At 40.3% G+C, this 14,338-nt stretch overlaps 3 protein-coding genes across 8 annotated transcripts; 2 read left to right on the top strand and 1 right to left on the bottom strand.

Annotated features, from left to right (window-relative positions):
- The first annotated feature begins 1,008 nt into the window (after positions 1 to 1,008).
- Positions 1,009 to 7,646, top strand: nostrin (nitric oxide synthase trafficking). Of its 3 annotated transcripts, XM_086220077.1 has the most exons (16): positions 1,009 to 1,242; positions 1,332 to 1,417; positions 1,495 to 1,578; positions 1,759 to 1,821; positions 1,906 to 1,987; positions 2,055 to 2,117; positions 2,905 to 3,003; positions 3,103 to 3,228; positions 3,816 to 3,914; positions 4,008 to 4,133; positions 4,517 to 4,625; positions 5,282 to 5,370; positions 5,476 to 5,601; positions 6,630 to 6,876; positions 6,958 to 7,047; positions 7,120 to 7,644. In XM_086220077.1, exons 1-16 carry the CDS (start codon positions 1,147 to 1,149, stop codon positions 7,254 to 7,256), a joined length of 1,722 nt encoding a protein of 573 aa, XP_086076203.1. In that variant the 5' UTR covers positions 1,009 to 1,146; the 3' UTR covers positions 7,257 to 7,644. The 3 variants fall into 3 exon arrangements, with proteins under 3 accessions (XP_086076203.1, XP_086076204.1, XP_086076202.1); XM_086220078.1 differs by lacking the exon at positions 6,958 to 7,047 and having other exon boundaries at positions 7,120 to 7,646; XM_086220076.1 differs by having other exon boundaries at positions 6,958 to 7,646.
- spc25 (SPC25 component of NDC80 kinetochore complex) lies at positions 7,617 to 11,555 on the bottom strand. 4 transcript variants are annotated; one of them, XM_086220082.1, is made up of 7 exons: positions 11,501 to 11,555; positions 10,139 to 10,321; positions 9,368 to 9,433; positions 9,037 to 9,183; positions 8,822 to 8,947; positions 8,399 to 8,497; positions 7,617 to 7,973 (listed from the first exon to the last, which is right to left on the bottom strand). In XM_086220082.1, exons 2-7 carry the CDS (start codon positions 10,287 to 10,289, stop codon positions 7,852 to 7,854), a joined length of 711 nt encoding a protein of 236 aa, XP_086076208.1. In that variant the 5' UTR covers positions 10,290 to 10,321; positions 11,501 to 11,555; the 3' UTR covers positions 7,617 to 7,851. The 4 variants fall into 4 exon arrangements, with proteins under 4 accessions (XP_086076208.1, XP_086076205.1, XP_086076207.1 ...); XM_086220079.1 differs by lacking the exon at positions 11,501 to 11,555 and adding an exon at positions 11,298 to 11,455; XM_086220081.1 differs by lacking the exon at positions 11,501 to 11,555 and adding an exon at positions 11,343 to 11,430.
- Positions 11,556 to 12,159: 604 nt separating this feature from the next.
- On the top strand, positions 12,160 to 13,815 carry LOC147252008 (glucose-6-phosphatase 2-like). Its single transcript, XM_086221204.1, has 5 exons — positions 12,160 to 12,468; positions 12,548 to 12,657; positions 12,767 to 12,878; positions 12,953 to 13,074; positions 13,167 to 13,815. Exons 1-5 carry the CDS (start codon positions 12,251 to 12,253, stop codon positions 13,676 to 13,678), a joined length of 1,074 nt encoding a protein of 357 aa, XP_086077330.1. The 5' UTR covers positions 12,160 to 12,250; the 3' UTR covers positions 13,679 to 13,815.
- Positions 13,816 to 14,338: the final 523 nt, after the last annotated feature.

Here is a 14,338-nt window from a genome sequence, read left to right as displayed (position 1 = left end):
GTTTCATTACTTGGAGAAAAAAAACTAAAAAGGCTTCAGATGTTTACCAAGATGTACAGTTGCTGCATTTCATCACCCGGATCCCTTCCTGCTGCTTCTGCGTCTGTATGAGTCATTTTTTAACGCCATACGTCTGGAATGCCGTCATGGGAATGTTTTCAAATTTGACTCAAATGTCCAGTGGGTCTCAAGGATTTTTTTTTTTTTTGCCGCGCATTGGGACAGAACTAAAAGGATTTTGGTGGTCAGAGTTCACTGTCACCTCACTCGAATATTTCTGGAACATCTTGAGAGAAGTTCTCCAACTGCAGAATGAAAAATCCACTGGGGGAAAAGGATGACGTGAAAACAGACTGGAGGTCAGAGGTCACAGCCACTGTGACAGGCACACATTGCAAAGGCGTAAAACTCAGATGCAGCTTTTGTAGTTTCATTAAAGGTCCGTGCAATATTTCCTGATAAAATTACTCAAAGACAAAAATGCTGACACAATGTTGAGAGTTAAAAACTAGACATACCACCTCTGGAAGGTGTACCTTACTATAACTGAAATGTACCTAAAGGTGTTTCCCATAATCATCTAAGATGTAATGAAAACTGCTCCATTAAGGACAGAACAGGGGTGTGAGGTCACAGTAACATAAATTCACATCCTTAAGTCCAAGTGGATGATTGTACCACATTTGAAGAAATTCTTGTTCCTCTTCACAAGAACTAGGTCGGATGTCTGGATAACCTGAAAACACCTCTGGCCCTCTGTTGTGTCACACGGAGACGTAAACATCCTGGACCTGCTCAATAGTCTCTTCCTTTGCTTATACTCCACCTCTCTACTAGGGGAAAGCAGCCTGCCAGGTTTTGTGTCATTCTGCTGACAGTCAAATCAAGTCGACTGTAGGCAGTGGGGAAATGCCTGCGCAGGTTCAGACTTCAAAGTTGTCAGACAGCCAAATTTCAACAGGAGACAAACGACATCTTTTGTTGTCACACAACTTTGTAGCGGTCACCACTGATAAACAGGCCTCTCTGTATCCTTCATATCTGCGCCAGGCTGACTTGCCACCTTGTTTTAGTTTACATTTGTAATTTCACACTCTGGAATTTTCCTTTGTGCTGTCCACTTGCAAAAGCTCAGGTGATTTCCGCATGAGCAACTTTGGGAGGAGGTGGTCAAAGTTCCTGGTCCAAAGTCAACAAACGGCAGCAGTCTTTAAGATGAAGGACTGTATCAGCACCTGCTCTGTGAGTATTTGTTATGGAAATACCACTATTTTCAGAAGGCACCAAGACGCATTAACACCCCTGAGCTCGTATGTCTTACTATCTTTCAGTATAACCAACTATATCAAAATGTAAAGCTCCTTGCCAAGGACGGAGAGTACTTCTGCAAAGAGCTCATGACCGTTTTCCAGCAAAGGTAAGTTAAATAACAATTAAACCTTTTTTGAATAAATTGTAACTCATTTTTAATGACCTCCGCTGTAAATGTTCTAGGTCTGAGCTAGAACACACGTATGCTAAAGGACTACAAAAACTAGCTGGAAAAATCGTCAGGGGTTCCAAAGGAATGTCAAACAAGTAAGGGCCCTGTTTTTTCTCTCAGCTTTTAACATGAGCTCTGCCAAGCAGCATCCAGAAACGATGGTATCATGGAAAAATGACATGATGTAGCCAACAGAGCAGGTTGGATGTGATCAAAACACAGGCAGGTTTCTGAGGCCCAGCCCTAAAAACCTTTCATGCTGGTTCTCTTTTCAGTTCCACCTACAGCGCCTGGTGTCATGTGTCAGATGAGATGTACTCAAGGGCAGATGCCCACAGGTAGGTTTCAACCTTAGATCACACGATTAGAGATGAATATCAGGGACGTATGAGGTTAAACATGGCAAGCTCTTTTCGTTTCAGATCACTAGGGAACGCATTTCACCAAGAGGCCACTGTGGAAATACGTCAAATCTTAGACGAGCATAACAAGAGAAAGAGGCCTGTATGTCACTTCTCATTCGTTTGAATGAATCAGTGTGATGTGGCTGTAACGCTGCCTGTTCTCTTAGCTCGACAGCGCCATTGAAAAAACAGGAAAGCTTGTGACTGCTAACTGGAATGAGCAACTCAAGGTAAAGAATCCTCAGTTGTATTTGGCGGAGGTCGAAATAAACCAGAATACAGCTGCTGAGGTCACGAGATGTGCAAAATTAGACTTCACAAAGATCAGCGGATAAAATATCAATCCTTCTGTGCATTTTGCACAGGTTTTAAAGTCTCATTTTCGCGGCGTGATCCTAAGGTAGCACCATCAGTGATAACTGCTGTCTCTGCTCATCGTGACCACACAAAATCATCAATTTAAGACAACCTGTCCCCCAAAACTGCCAGGACTGATGCTGAGCTGTTGCGATGCTTGAATGAAGTATTATGATCTTTACTTTTATGCAAAGAAAAATCATGCATTGAGAAGGCTTACGGCAACGTTTATGCTGCATTATAAATGTGTCATCATACATTATGCTGATGGTTTGTCTTCATTTGCAGAAGGGAATTTTGTTGAGGGGAAAAATTAAAAATGGAATTGGCTGAAAATAGGTGTTTAAAATGTAAAGCTGAGGAAATATGCATGTAAAGGAGTAAACTGAATTTTAATTTGTAAAACTTTTACCCAGTTGTGTGTGTCCTAAAGTATATTAGGATATTCGTGTATGAATTACAACAACTTGTTGCTGGAAAATACCTTAAAGCCCTTTAAACTTCAAGATAACTACCAGTACACGCCAAACGCAGTGTTACTCAGTTTGTGTGTATGTATGAGAGGTCACAGGGTATTTTCCACCACTCCTACATGATGTCATTTGCTTACAATAATGAGGTCTTGACATGATTTCATGCATTTCCTGTTTTCTAATTCAGACAAAGAAGAAATTGTTTGGAATAACTCGAGAGCACGAGGCTCTATTCAACTTTGTGGAGAACAACAAACACATATCCACAGAGAAAGAGAAACAAAAGGTTAACATACTACCACAACATACCAGTTTCATCATGTCATCATAGGAGGGGGAATCTAGCTGTTTTCGATGATTAGTTTTTCCTGTTTCTGGACTGCAGATGCTTAACAGGCTGACTAAGTCTGCAGAGCTGCAGGCCCGGTTGGATGAGGAGTACTACAACACCAACATGGAGGGCCATCAGATGAGACTTAAGCTGGAAAACATGCTGAAAAACTGCTACCAGGTGTGGAAAATCATGTTCTTTTCATTCTGAGGGCAAATTGGAGTTCCTCTTGAGCATCGTGACCCTCTTTGAGTGAACAGGTAGATTCCACTCAAGGACGCCTCCTTCACGCTAAGTGTTAACCCTCGGAGCATGTGGTTGCTATCAGAAATGGCTCCATCTATCACCCAAGGGCTCTTTTTGGGAGCGTCTAATAACCACGGGTCATCTTATAGTCTCTGATAGATGTTTTGTCAGCCAGCGGAAAGGAAAAGCACCGCGCTCTGACCTTGAAGTGAAACTCACAGCAAAAAATGCGCACAGAAAAAACAACAACAAGAAAAACCCAACCCACAATGGAAAATTATTTTAAAAAAACATCAAATAACATTAGCATTAGCAAGGACTGGCACTGACTGGATGGCTAAAGTCAAGTTTTGTAGAATGTGTCTCAGATCTCCTTTCCATCTATGTTTGTTTTAGAATTCAGCTTTTAATCCGAGATGAGGTGATATTCCACACCCAACAGACTAAACGACAAAAGGGGGGAAAAAATGTCCAGAAGGGTTAAAAATGTGTTTCCCCCCCCCCCCCCCCCCAATCTTCAGATTATCCAGGAACTGGAGAAACAGCGAATTGAGGTTCTTTGCAACATTCTGACCCGATACAACCTCCACATGTCCAGTTTTGGGCAGACCCTCACTCACGTAAGCCCTCCTGACCCCCTGACCTCTGACCCCTGCTCACACCAACCTTCACGGGTGGATGTTATTCATTATCTGTACTTGTGACACCTCTAGGGCCAAAAGCAGCTACAACAGGTGGTCCAGAGGTTGGACATGGAAAAAGACATTCAAACCCTGGTGGAGGAAAACAGTATCACAGCAGCAGATCAAAAGGCGGAGTTTTTGATGGCTGATTATTTTGTAAGTCTGCCATTTTGTTGAAACTACAGGGATTTACTTTCATTTCCTCATGGCTTACAAGGATGCTTTATATTTACCATTTTTGAAACAAAAATCTAGTAACATAAATGAAGCCGTCACAAGCATATTCATTCATTCATTCATTCAAAACATCTTCTTTAGCCCAAAATGAATTAAATAGATTATATTCTGAAAGCATGCGTCCAGTCTTCACAATAAAATGTCATCTTTTCACCTTTTATGCCACCATGTTTTGTACAGCTGACTAAAACTATCATGAATACTAACTTTTAGTGAAATAAAGCGGCCTCAGCCAGAGGAGGAAGTGATCACGGTTGTTTGCGTGACCTTTGCATGTTAATTTGTGTGTTTCTGTTCTTCAGGAGGAGGACGGCAAATCACTGATGTCCAAAGGCCGAAGACGAGAGGCCCTCAAAATTAAGCTCAGCCGACTGGAGGATAGTATTTCAAAAACAAAGAAAGACTGTGAAGGTAAGTTTGAGGCAGTATTCTTTAAATATTTGAATATATTCATGTAAAAGTTCTACAGATGATATTATGTACATGAATATAACATCAAGTATATCAAAATGTTGAAGGAAAGATGTGTGGATAGTATTGTGATCCTCCTCCTGTTCTGAGAACTGCCCCAGGAGCAGCTCTCATTAAACTTTAGCTACTTGAAGCATTTCTCTCTTGATGATTAGCTAAACGTGGCAGCCCGGTGACTCAGCAGTTCAGCTTTCAGTTTGCAGGAGTTTCCCAATATCAAGGACAAATACAGTACATTTTCTTGTCATCTGTACATGTACTCTGTTTTAAAGACATTTTACAACATTTGTGGGAAGGAACCATTTTGTTTCCATATAAGGAGACTTAGATCTTGATAGCTGGAATCATAAAAGGCAGCAAAAATAAAAGTTTATATATATTTTAAAAAGTGTATCTAGAGGGCAAAGAGTAATTCCTGCTTTGTCTGTGCATAAGAGTTTGTGTCTGAGACGCGAGTGCTCAGGTGTGACTTTTAGTGGTAGTAAATGTTGTATGTTGAACCTTTACTGAAGGCAGATCCATTGTTTTTCAGTAACATTTGTATTTTTTATAATTTATAACAGTAAATGAAACCATCTTTAACATTTCTGTTGCAGGAATTCAAAAGCTGATAAAAACCTACTCTGATAACCCGTCTTTTTCAAACCAAAAGAACCTCGACGAAACGGAGCAGCAGCTGGATGAGGTGAAGTGTTTGTAGTATTGTAGCGTGTGTGCACATACACACAAGTTAGGTGTGCGCTTTTTAGACACTAGACTAATCTTTCTTTATCATCTTTGTTGCATTCAGAGTTCTCTAAAACTGGATCTCCTTGAGGCCACTCACTACAAACTCTCTCTATCTCTGTCTGAACTGGAGGGGAAGCCCAAGTCCTTCCACCGCTTCAGTGACAGCATCGTCAGGTGGAAAGATAAAGTATGAGAACCGTTTCTGCTGGTGTGATCGTCTCTCGTGGCCCTTCTGTTAGATTTGTTTGTAATGTCGCAGGTTAGAACCCTAAAGGAAAACAATCTTAGGAGTGATTAGTTTTGAGACTCTCATGGTTGCAAAATTCTAGGAATATTCAGAGCTGGACATTTTTGGGTCATTTTATTCTAACTTCATTTACATTGTTGTACACAGCATATGAACATTTTCTCATAAGCCGATGTACATGCAAAAATGTAACGCGCATTTTAAAAATGACATTTTATATCCATCAGTCTTTGCGTTTATAGTCTGCCACCGAACATCAAATGTTAATATTTACTGATCAACTAAATTATCAGGATCAAATACATTTAAGAGCAGTAATAACATTTACCTGATGTAGTACTTGGGGTCAAATACTGTAATGTAGCTTGCAAATTACCGATATCAGTCCATGTGATGGAATAATGCACAGCGCGTAGTTAGTATAAATGACCTTTAATCTTGTTAGTTCTTAGATATTAGGAATCACTTTATACATTGATAAACTCTGCAATCCTTCAATATCAGCTGTGTTTTTCCAAATACTTTGGGCGAGTGGATTTTATAGATTGTGCTCATCCTCAAACTAGATTTAATACTAGAAAGAGTGATTATTGTTAGTGCTGAGATTTGGTCTCTTTTTTCCACCAGTAAGTTTGATTAAAGTTTAATTACCACCGCTTCAGTGGAAGCTACCGTATTTATGGGTTTTAGCTGTCCACTGAGACTTTAGTTGCATGGTTAAATGGTTTTAATGTAACTTCGCTGACTGCCTGTTGTGTTTAGACATTACAGCCGACTGCTGTTGGTGGGAGACCCCGGAATCAGCCTGGATTTTTGCCCTTTTAAATTAGTCACCATCTTGTATCTACTACAGCAGCAATAGAAGTACTGCTAAAAGTACTTTTGCATGGAATGACTTAACAGGGAAACATGATGTATTCCTCATCTTCAGTTTGAAGAACATAACCCAGACTTTGTCCCTGTCCAAGGACTGTGAGCACAGTGTGGTTCAACTGACACGTCCAGTGAAACTCAGGAAGACGCCCTTCAGGTCCAGACAATCCCTGAGAGCCTCCATCATCTACAAAGGTCCTGTTCAGACTTTAACTCAACCGGGTGTGACGCCTCCATCAGACACCAGTGACCAGGTCTCTGCTACAGCTGCGCCAGACCGGACTGAAGCTGCCAAGTGTGTCAGTCCAGCCTCGTCTCACACAGATGAGGACAAAGATCAGGGTAGGTTTACAGAGCATCAACTCCTAGGTTTATTTGTACTGAACCTCATCGTATAATGAAACAATATTGACGAATTAACAGGTCAAACACCAGAGTTCTGCAGTTTAGGAAAATGTAAAGCCATATACAGTTTCACCCCTCAGCGGGAAGATGAAATACCTCTGAAAGAAGGTACGTGGGAGATTAACAGCAGCAATAGCAGACAGAGATTCTTAGCTCAACAAAATGATTTGCGTTTCACAGGAGATCTTCTAGACATTTACACCAAGGAGGAGAACGGCTGGTGGTTTGGAAGCCTTAACGGACACACAGGTCATTTCCCGTCCACCTACGTGGAGGAGCTGCCCGTGTTAAACAGCGTCAACTCATCAGACGCCTGACCAACATGGACCATGAACTGCCCCGAGTGAAAAACTGAACCAGAACCTGCTGCACCAAAGAGAAAAGAGAGACCAACACAATCCTTTTGTCATATATACAATGTCAATGATCATTAGTGCTCGGAAATGGTCGCTTCAAAACAAGACAATACAATTAGTAAATGTTCTGCTGATGACAGTAAGGTTTGCTGTCATCATTTGAGCCAAATTGTGCACAGCTGAATAAAAGTACTGTATACACTGCATTTATTCTATAAAGCAATGACAGTCCTTAAAAGGACGAAAAATAAATTAAAAATGTTTACATCAAAATCCGGGTGAGTTTGTTTTTTATTTATATCAACAATAAAATAGTGAATGTTCAAAAAAAGACAAGGAAAAATGAGCAAGCTCTGGGGAAAAAAAAAAAAAAAAAAAAAGGAAAACAGACAAGACACATGCCGGTTTATGTTGTTTGAAGACCAGATCTTGTAAAACACTTCCATCGCTGCGCCAGAATCATATTAAAGTCCATATTTATTTCAATGTTAGGTAACTATTCCACTTCCAGGTACATCGTTACTTCTCAAGTCCCTTCAATTTCTCGCGTCCCATCTTAGCGTGCCCGTGAGATAAACTCCTTCCTAATGTTTGCCAGGAATACCGGCAAGTTATTGGTCTCCTGGAGACGTTTTTCCAAGACCGGCAAACACTCGAGCTCGGGGTCACTCGACACAACTGTAGAGATGAAAGAAAGTGTGTGTTGCAGGTGAGGACAGTGGTGTTTCAAGTTTGGACTGAGACATTTTGACTTCCCAAAGCGCTCACACAGAACAGTGCTAAAGAAATGTTAAATATTTCATAACTGTTCCCAGATGATATATTGCTTTGCCATCACTTTCTCTAATAGAGGAGCAGTGCACCTTTTGAACCAGCTGTCCCTCACTCTGGCGTGGACAGTCTAGTCACAGACATTAGAAAAATACACAGTCAAGTTTGTGCCTCACATTTATGGTACTTGTTCGCAGCATCACTTCAGTTTTGTTTTTTTACCTTTTTTGTGTGATTTGTTGATTATACAAAAATTACAGGAGATTGCCAGACTTCTACTCAGATATGGTCTGGTAGTGATATTTCTATTCCACAAGGTTTGTGTGACTTACTCTGGTACATTCCATCTTCTCTGATGCCCATAGTGATGACATAAGCGCTGTCAGGATCAGCAGGGTTGATGTTCCGGTAGATAAACTGCAACTTCTCACCTTGACAAAGGCAAACAGATATAATGTGTTAAGTTAAACTTGCAGGCCCGGGGCGTCACTCAGAAGCTGTAACTGCTGTTGTGTATTTACCAAAGACATGCTTGTGTATCTCACACACTTTCGCTCCTAATCCTATTTGTTCAGCAAGATTTTTACAATACAAAGACCAAAGCTTTGGAACCACCAAGGCGGCAGATTCCATGCAGCGTATCTGTGTACTAAAAGGAACGTGTTAATGTTAATGCGAGGGGGTGGGGGGGTAGAAACGACTCTCAAAAAGAACACAAGGTAGGCGAGTGTGTACTTTTGTTTTGGTTTGTATACCTTTGTCTTGTTGTGTTTTGCTGCAGATCGTTCGTATCTCCATCCCCAGATGCTCCTGAAAGACTAATCTGGCTTTTTGTAGCTTCTTCAGTCTGTCCTTGTTTGCCTTATACTGGGACTGGATCACTGTAAAAAGTAACACACGTTTATCTTGACATTGCTAAAATGATATCGTCACAGACTGGCGGCCTCGACACGACACCAATTCGACTTACGTTCTTTCCTCTTGGCTTGCTCTTCTTTAACCCTCTCAATCTTCTGGATGATGTTGTCTTTTTGAATTTCCTTCTGCTGAATCTCAGCAACCACCTCTGACATATTGTGCCGTTTCTCCTTCAGCGACGTGTTTTTTTGGCGCAAGTCTGGAGGGACAAACATTGCACATGCATTCATTTGAACGAAGAACCCACCATCACTCTCTCGAAACCAAGAGCCCAGAGTGTGTAGCAGATGAGAAATAATACAGCACATGAAAATTGTGGTAATAATTGTAGAAATTTCACACATGAAAAAACTAAGTATACATAATCAAAATTAGAAACTAACCTTTTTCAAATGTCTGTATCGTCTCAAACAGCATCTCATCATCCTTACATTTTTTTGAGCATGTATCTGCAAACAAATTAATAAAATACTAATGACTATTTGCTATCCAAATGACACGATGAGAATTTTCAGCGAATTTTAAAACAATTTGAGCTCCTTGATTAAGACAGTGACATAAATTGTTACACCTGTAAAAGCACCAAATCACAAGTCATACTGATAGTTGTGAATTTCGCCCATTTAAATGATTAAAATCACTCTGCAGCAAAGCCTTCATGAGTTGAGGATCGCCATACACATGGGGGGGGGGGGGGTTCTTCTTCACTCACTTCATAAGGTCTTAACCCTGCAATAAACATTTGCTTTGTGAGAATTATCATGACCTTTCAAGGTGTTTGACCGTGTGGCGAACCACGTAAAATGATGCTCTCAATGACTAGAGAGCGATGCATTGAGTTTCCTAGTTTCACGGACAGTTTCTGATTTCAAATAGCATCAGCGATGACTTCATGCAGAGAAGCAAATTACCAGGGAATAATGTCAAGGAAACTGCTTTTAAATGCAGGATTACACGCTCACTTTCTAATTTAGTGGGTAAATAAACTAAGATGCAGTATAATGATTCAGAGCTGCAATAAATTCCACCTTCCTGAGGGTTACAGTGCTTCATCTGTCCAATAGAACAGGCTGCAATTCCCCAAAAACTTACACATAGCACCTTTAACCAGGGTTAGCTAATGAAACGTGGACACAGAAAAACCAAAAACATACCAAGCGCAGATTTCACAAACTGTCGGTGGGAATGACACAGCTCCGTTGCTGTATCAATGATCTCCCCGTATACTTTCAGCTGTTTGTTGTGGATCTCCTCCATTGCGTTGGTAAAGCTGTCGCTGATGTTTGGGTCAGTGATGGACGTCATGATTTTTTTTTTTTTTTAGGAAATCACCCAATCTGTGAGATAAGATAATGACAAATAACAAGATCTCAGTTACACTGTACAGAGTATTAGTTTTGGAATTAGTATTACTAACTATTAAAAAAGAGACAGGTGACACATTAAAAGAAAGACTGTAGAAATGAGCAAACAGAACTATCCAGACGTGTGAGGAAAATATTCATGATATTCTGAAAAGTCTGCTTACGGGTGAAAAATAAAGAAATCAAATTTACCATTTTATATTTGACTGAAATGAATGACAAGCTACTACACAACACACGTATTACAGTCAATATTAACGAAAACAGATTTTCCTCGGTTGATTAGCTAAAACTGGGAGGCAAATTTCCATGAATTTAAAGATTTCTTTCCTTATAAAGCCTAAATTAAAGCCTTAGGGATCACAAAGATTTTACACCAGCTATTTGACTGAGAAAATGATCCGATTTATCGTCCAGATTAAACAGCAAGAACCACACAATCAACTTTGCAATGGTATAACGAAGAATCATCAAACTCCATCGACACACACCTCGCATACTCACTCATCACTTAACGTTCTACGCGGGGCTGTAACGGGAGTTAGCGGGTTGTTGCAAAGTGGCTGTTATTAGTCCGAGAAAATCCGCTGTTCTGACGCTACACATACACGACCAGTAACCGCTGTCGTAGCTTAGTTGGCTCAAGTCGTTAAAACGACGAGTTTCGCCGGCGACAGTCAATACGTGAAGTTATCCAGAGCCACGGCAAAGACCTCCAGGACACCACGATCGCAACAAAGTTGATTTATTCCGCCTCTGGAACACAACCCGAGACAATCACCCCGTTAGCATTAGCGCATCCGCTAAAGCTAACAACGTTAGCATGTTGCGTTGTTAGCATGCCCAAAACTAGCGTTTCTTGGTCAGAGAATAAAATACACGGAGTTATTTGCGCCGGCGAACTGACACTGAACTACTCAGTTTTGTGTAGTTGAATATAAGAACTCACATGTTAACCTGCAGTCGAAGAGGAGCTGTTAGATTCACTCTTTACCTCCGTGAACTTTATAGTTATTTTCAAAAATCCGCGGTCTCCTCCAAGTGAGGGGCGGACACCGAACGTCGGAAATGACGTCGCCACCGTTTTCTGGATTCTTTTCCGTATACAAACGGGTTACACAAGGCTTTTCAGATTCCAGGATAAATACCCACCCTATTCTGTGACTTTGATGCGAATTCACAAATAGTTGCAATATTTCTTGAAATGTTTTATGATGAAGTAATGTGTGTTCCACAATATCATGGCATGCTACTTTATGCCCCCTTGTGGTGATTTTGATCGACAGCTACTGGCTCCAACTACCCAGCATTAACTTAAACATAAGTTGCACCAAAGGTATTACGTTACTAAAATACAAGACTGAGAAATATGACTATATTGAAATGAGAAATGAAAAATGAATGGATGATGGTGATACATCTGCTGTGGGCACCAGATGGACAGGGAAGCCCATGTCAGTGCCACCCTCATCCTGCTGACAGGATCCAGGGGTTACTCAGGGTGCTCCCTGTGTTGTGTGTACATTGGCTAATATTTAACAATTGTAAACGAAATGGGCTGTAAAATATCTAATGGCTACACAGTCCAGGTGCAAACAGTTTTTGTAACATCTTAAAATGCTGAGCTCTCATGACTTGGGAACACTTTTATATATATGGAGAGATAGATAGATAGATAGATAGATAGATAGATAGATAGATAGATAGATAGATAGATCGATAGATCGACAGAAATATATATTTCTTGTGGGTTCAAAGCGGAGAGTTTGAAGTTGTTGCCATGGCACTATTGAATGATTTATGATGTCAGGAGGAGATATAAAGCTATCTGAGGTGTAGCGGGGGTTCATTTTGACTGATGCTGGAGAGACAGCTGTTGGAGTCCTGAACACAGAAACACAGATGGATTTCATTCACAGTAGGGGGGTGCTGGTTATACAGCACATCCAGAACAACTACAGGGAACAGAACGACTTCCTCAGCTTCATGTCTACTGTGGGTGACCCTCGCAATGTTTTCTCCATTTATTTCCCTCTTTGGTTCCACCTGAGTCACAACGTGGGCACCAAGATGATATGGGTGGCTGTTTTTGGAGATTGGTTCAATCTCATTTTCAAATGGTAAGTGCTGATTTTGAAATGTTGTATTGCACAACATCTTGTGCTTTTATTTACTTCAATCACAACCTTACGTTTTTAGGATTCTTTTTGGCCAGCGTCCTTATTGGTGGGTGCATGAAACTCCCCTCTACCACAATGATTCAATCCCCCATTTAGAGCAGTTTCACATAACATGTGAAACAGGGCCAGGTAAGAATCAAGTACAATGTGTATTTTAACATGAAAATAGTCCTGTCTGCTATAAACGTCTTTAATGTGTGTGTTTTTGGGGGGCTATTTTTTGTTTTTCTTTGCACAGGTAGTCCATCTGGTCATGCCATGGGCTCATCATGCGCCTGGTATGTTATGGTCACATCTGCTCTCAACTTCACCCGACCCTCCAGTGTCACCTCCGTCCAGAGTTTTCAGAGGTAGGATTTTATTTTGGAGAATTTCATTGAAGTTCATGTTTTTCCTCATTATTGCCCCTCTCTAAACATTTCAGGTTTCGTCTTCTGAAGTCTTGTTTGTGGACAGCTTTTTGGGTTATCCAGATAAGCGTTTGCATCTCCAGGGTTTTTATTGCCACGCATTTCCCACATCAAGTAATCCTTGGTCTTTTAGCTGGTGAGTTTCATCTTCAGACCACATTTTTTCATAACTACTCATTGCTGAATTAAAATCAATATACTGTTTTTCCACTTTTTTTTTTTTTTTAGGTATTTTGGTCGCTGAAGTGTTTGATCACATCCCCTCAGTCTACAATGCCAGTTTGAAAGTGTACCTCCAGATCAATGCTTTTCTTTTTTTGCTCGCTGTTTGCTTCTATTTGCTCCTCATACTAACAGGCATGGATCCTCTGTGGTCTGTCACCAAAGCTAAAAAATGGTGTGCCAACCCGGACTGGATCCACCTTGACACGACTCCTTTTGCCGGTCTGGTGAGGAACCTGGGAGCCTTGTTTGGTCTGGGCCTGGCCGTGAACTCGGAGATGTTCATTCAAAGCTATAAGGGGAAAAGCGGCTTCAAACCCAGATTTAAACTGATGTGTGTGACCGCGACGCTCACATCTCTGCAGCTGTATGATTTTATCAAAATGCCCACTCACAATGAAGTTTTGTTTTATATGCTTTCATTTTGTAAGTGTGCTTCGATTCCTCTTGTTGTGGTTGCTGTTATTCCTTACTGTGTTTGTTTGCTCATGGGAGAAGAGGACAGAAAGCACATTTAACATCACTAACATCGTTTTCACCACTTTTTATTAACATTAAACGATAACAAAGATTTTGGGTAGTGATGGCGCACAAATTACTACACTTTCACCACCTGTAATGGGATCGTCCTGTCACAAATGTTTTTATGTGGTCTAACTTGATGTAATGTAAAAACTAAGAATGTTTTGCGGTCTATATGTACGATGTATATGTACTGTATGATATGTAAGGTTGTTATAAATAAAGCTATAAAGACTATTCTCGGTTTGGATTTCACTGTGTAATTAAAAACACCTCTGAATGTGATATTACATGAAAAAATTATCAAGTAAAAGTACATTTCTGGCTGAATATGAAGTTTAACTTGAGAGTAATATATATATGTATATATATATATATATATATATATATATATATATGTATATGTTCTCTCATTAATCCAACTTAAAAGTGGACAAAAATTAAATATTATTCAAATTGAACTAGATTAGACCATATTGTTGCTGGGTTGAAAAAAAAAAAGCATGCACCATATTAGTGTTAAACAGCCTGATTTTCAACATTCCAATGATGCATAAAGTAGCAAAAATAAACATGTATTGTGATTTGACACCTCGTTCAAATTTCTGTGCATCCTGACTGACAGCAGCTCAACAACAAGTCGATCAATCTTTATT

The sequence above is a fragment of the Aulostomus chinensis genome, chromosome 12, assembly GCF_037954235.1.
Source record: "Aulostomus chinensis isolate RoL2024-O1b breed Wild chromosome 12, RoL_Achi_v1.0, whole genome shotgun sequence".
Lineage (NCBI taxonomy): Eukaryota > Metazoa > Chordata > Actinopteri > Syngnathiformes > Aulostomidae > Aulostomus > Aulostomus chinensis.
This window is presented reverse-complemented; position numbering and strand designations above follow the sequence as displayed.

Bases quoted from the DNA above. Each gene is read 5' to 3' on its own strand.
- LOC147252008 (XM_086221204.1), top strand. From the start codon at position 12,251: ATGGATTTCATTCACAGTAGGGGGGTGCTGGTTATACAGCACATCCAG. The intron at 12,879-12,952 runs GTAGGATTTTAT...TAAACATTTCAG, and splicing joins TCCGTCCAGAGTTTTCAGAG to GTTTCGTCTTCTGAAGTCTT. The intron at 13,075-13,166 runs GTGAGTTTCATC...TTTTTTTTTTAG, and splicing joins AATCCTTGGTCTTTTAGCTG to GTATTTTGGTCGCTGAAGTG.
- spc25 (XM_086220082.1), bottom strand. From the start codon at position 10,289: ATGACGTCCATCACTGACCCAAACATCAGCGACAGCTTTACCAACGCA. The intron at 9,434-10,138 runs GTATGTTTTTGG...ATTTGTTTGCAG, and splicing joins GTTTGTGAAATCTGCGCTTG to ATACATGCTCAAAAAAATGT. The intron at 9,184-9,367 runs GTTAGTTTCTAA...TTGTCCCTCCAG, and splicing joins GATACAGACATTTGAAAAAG to ACTTGCGCCAAAAAAACACG.
- nostrin (XM_086220076.1), top strand. From the start codon at position 1,147: ATGAGCAACTTTGGGAGGAGGTGGTCAAAGTTCCTGGTCCAAAGTCAA. The intron at 1,243-1,331 runs GTGAGTATTTGT...ACTATCTTTCAG, and splicing joins ACTGTATCAGCACCTGCTCT to TATAACCAACTATATCAAAA. The intron at 1,418-1,494 runs GTAAGTTAAATA...TAAATGTTCTAG, and splicing joins ATGACCGTTTTCCAGCAAAG to GTCTGAGCTAGAACACACGT.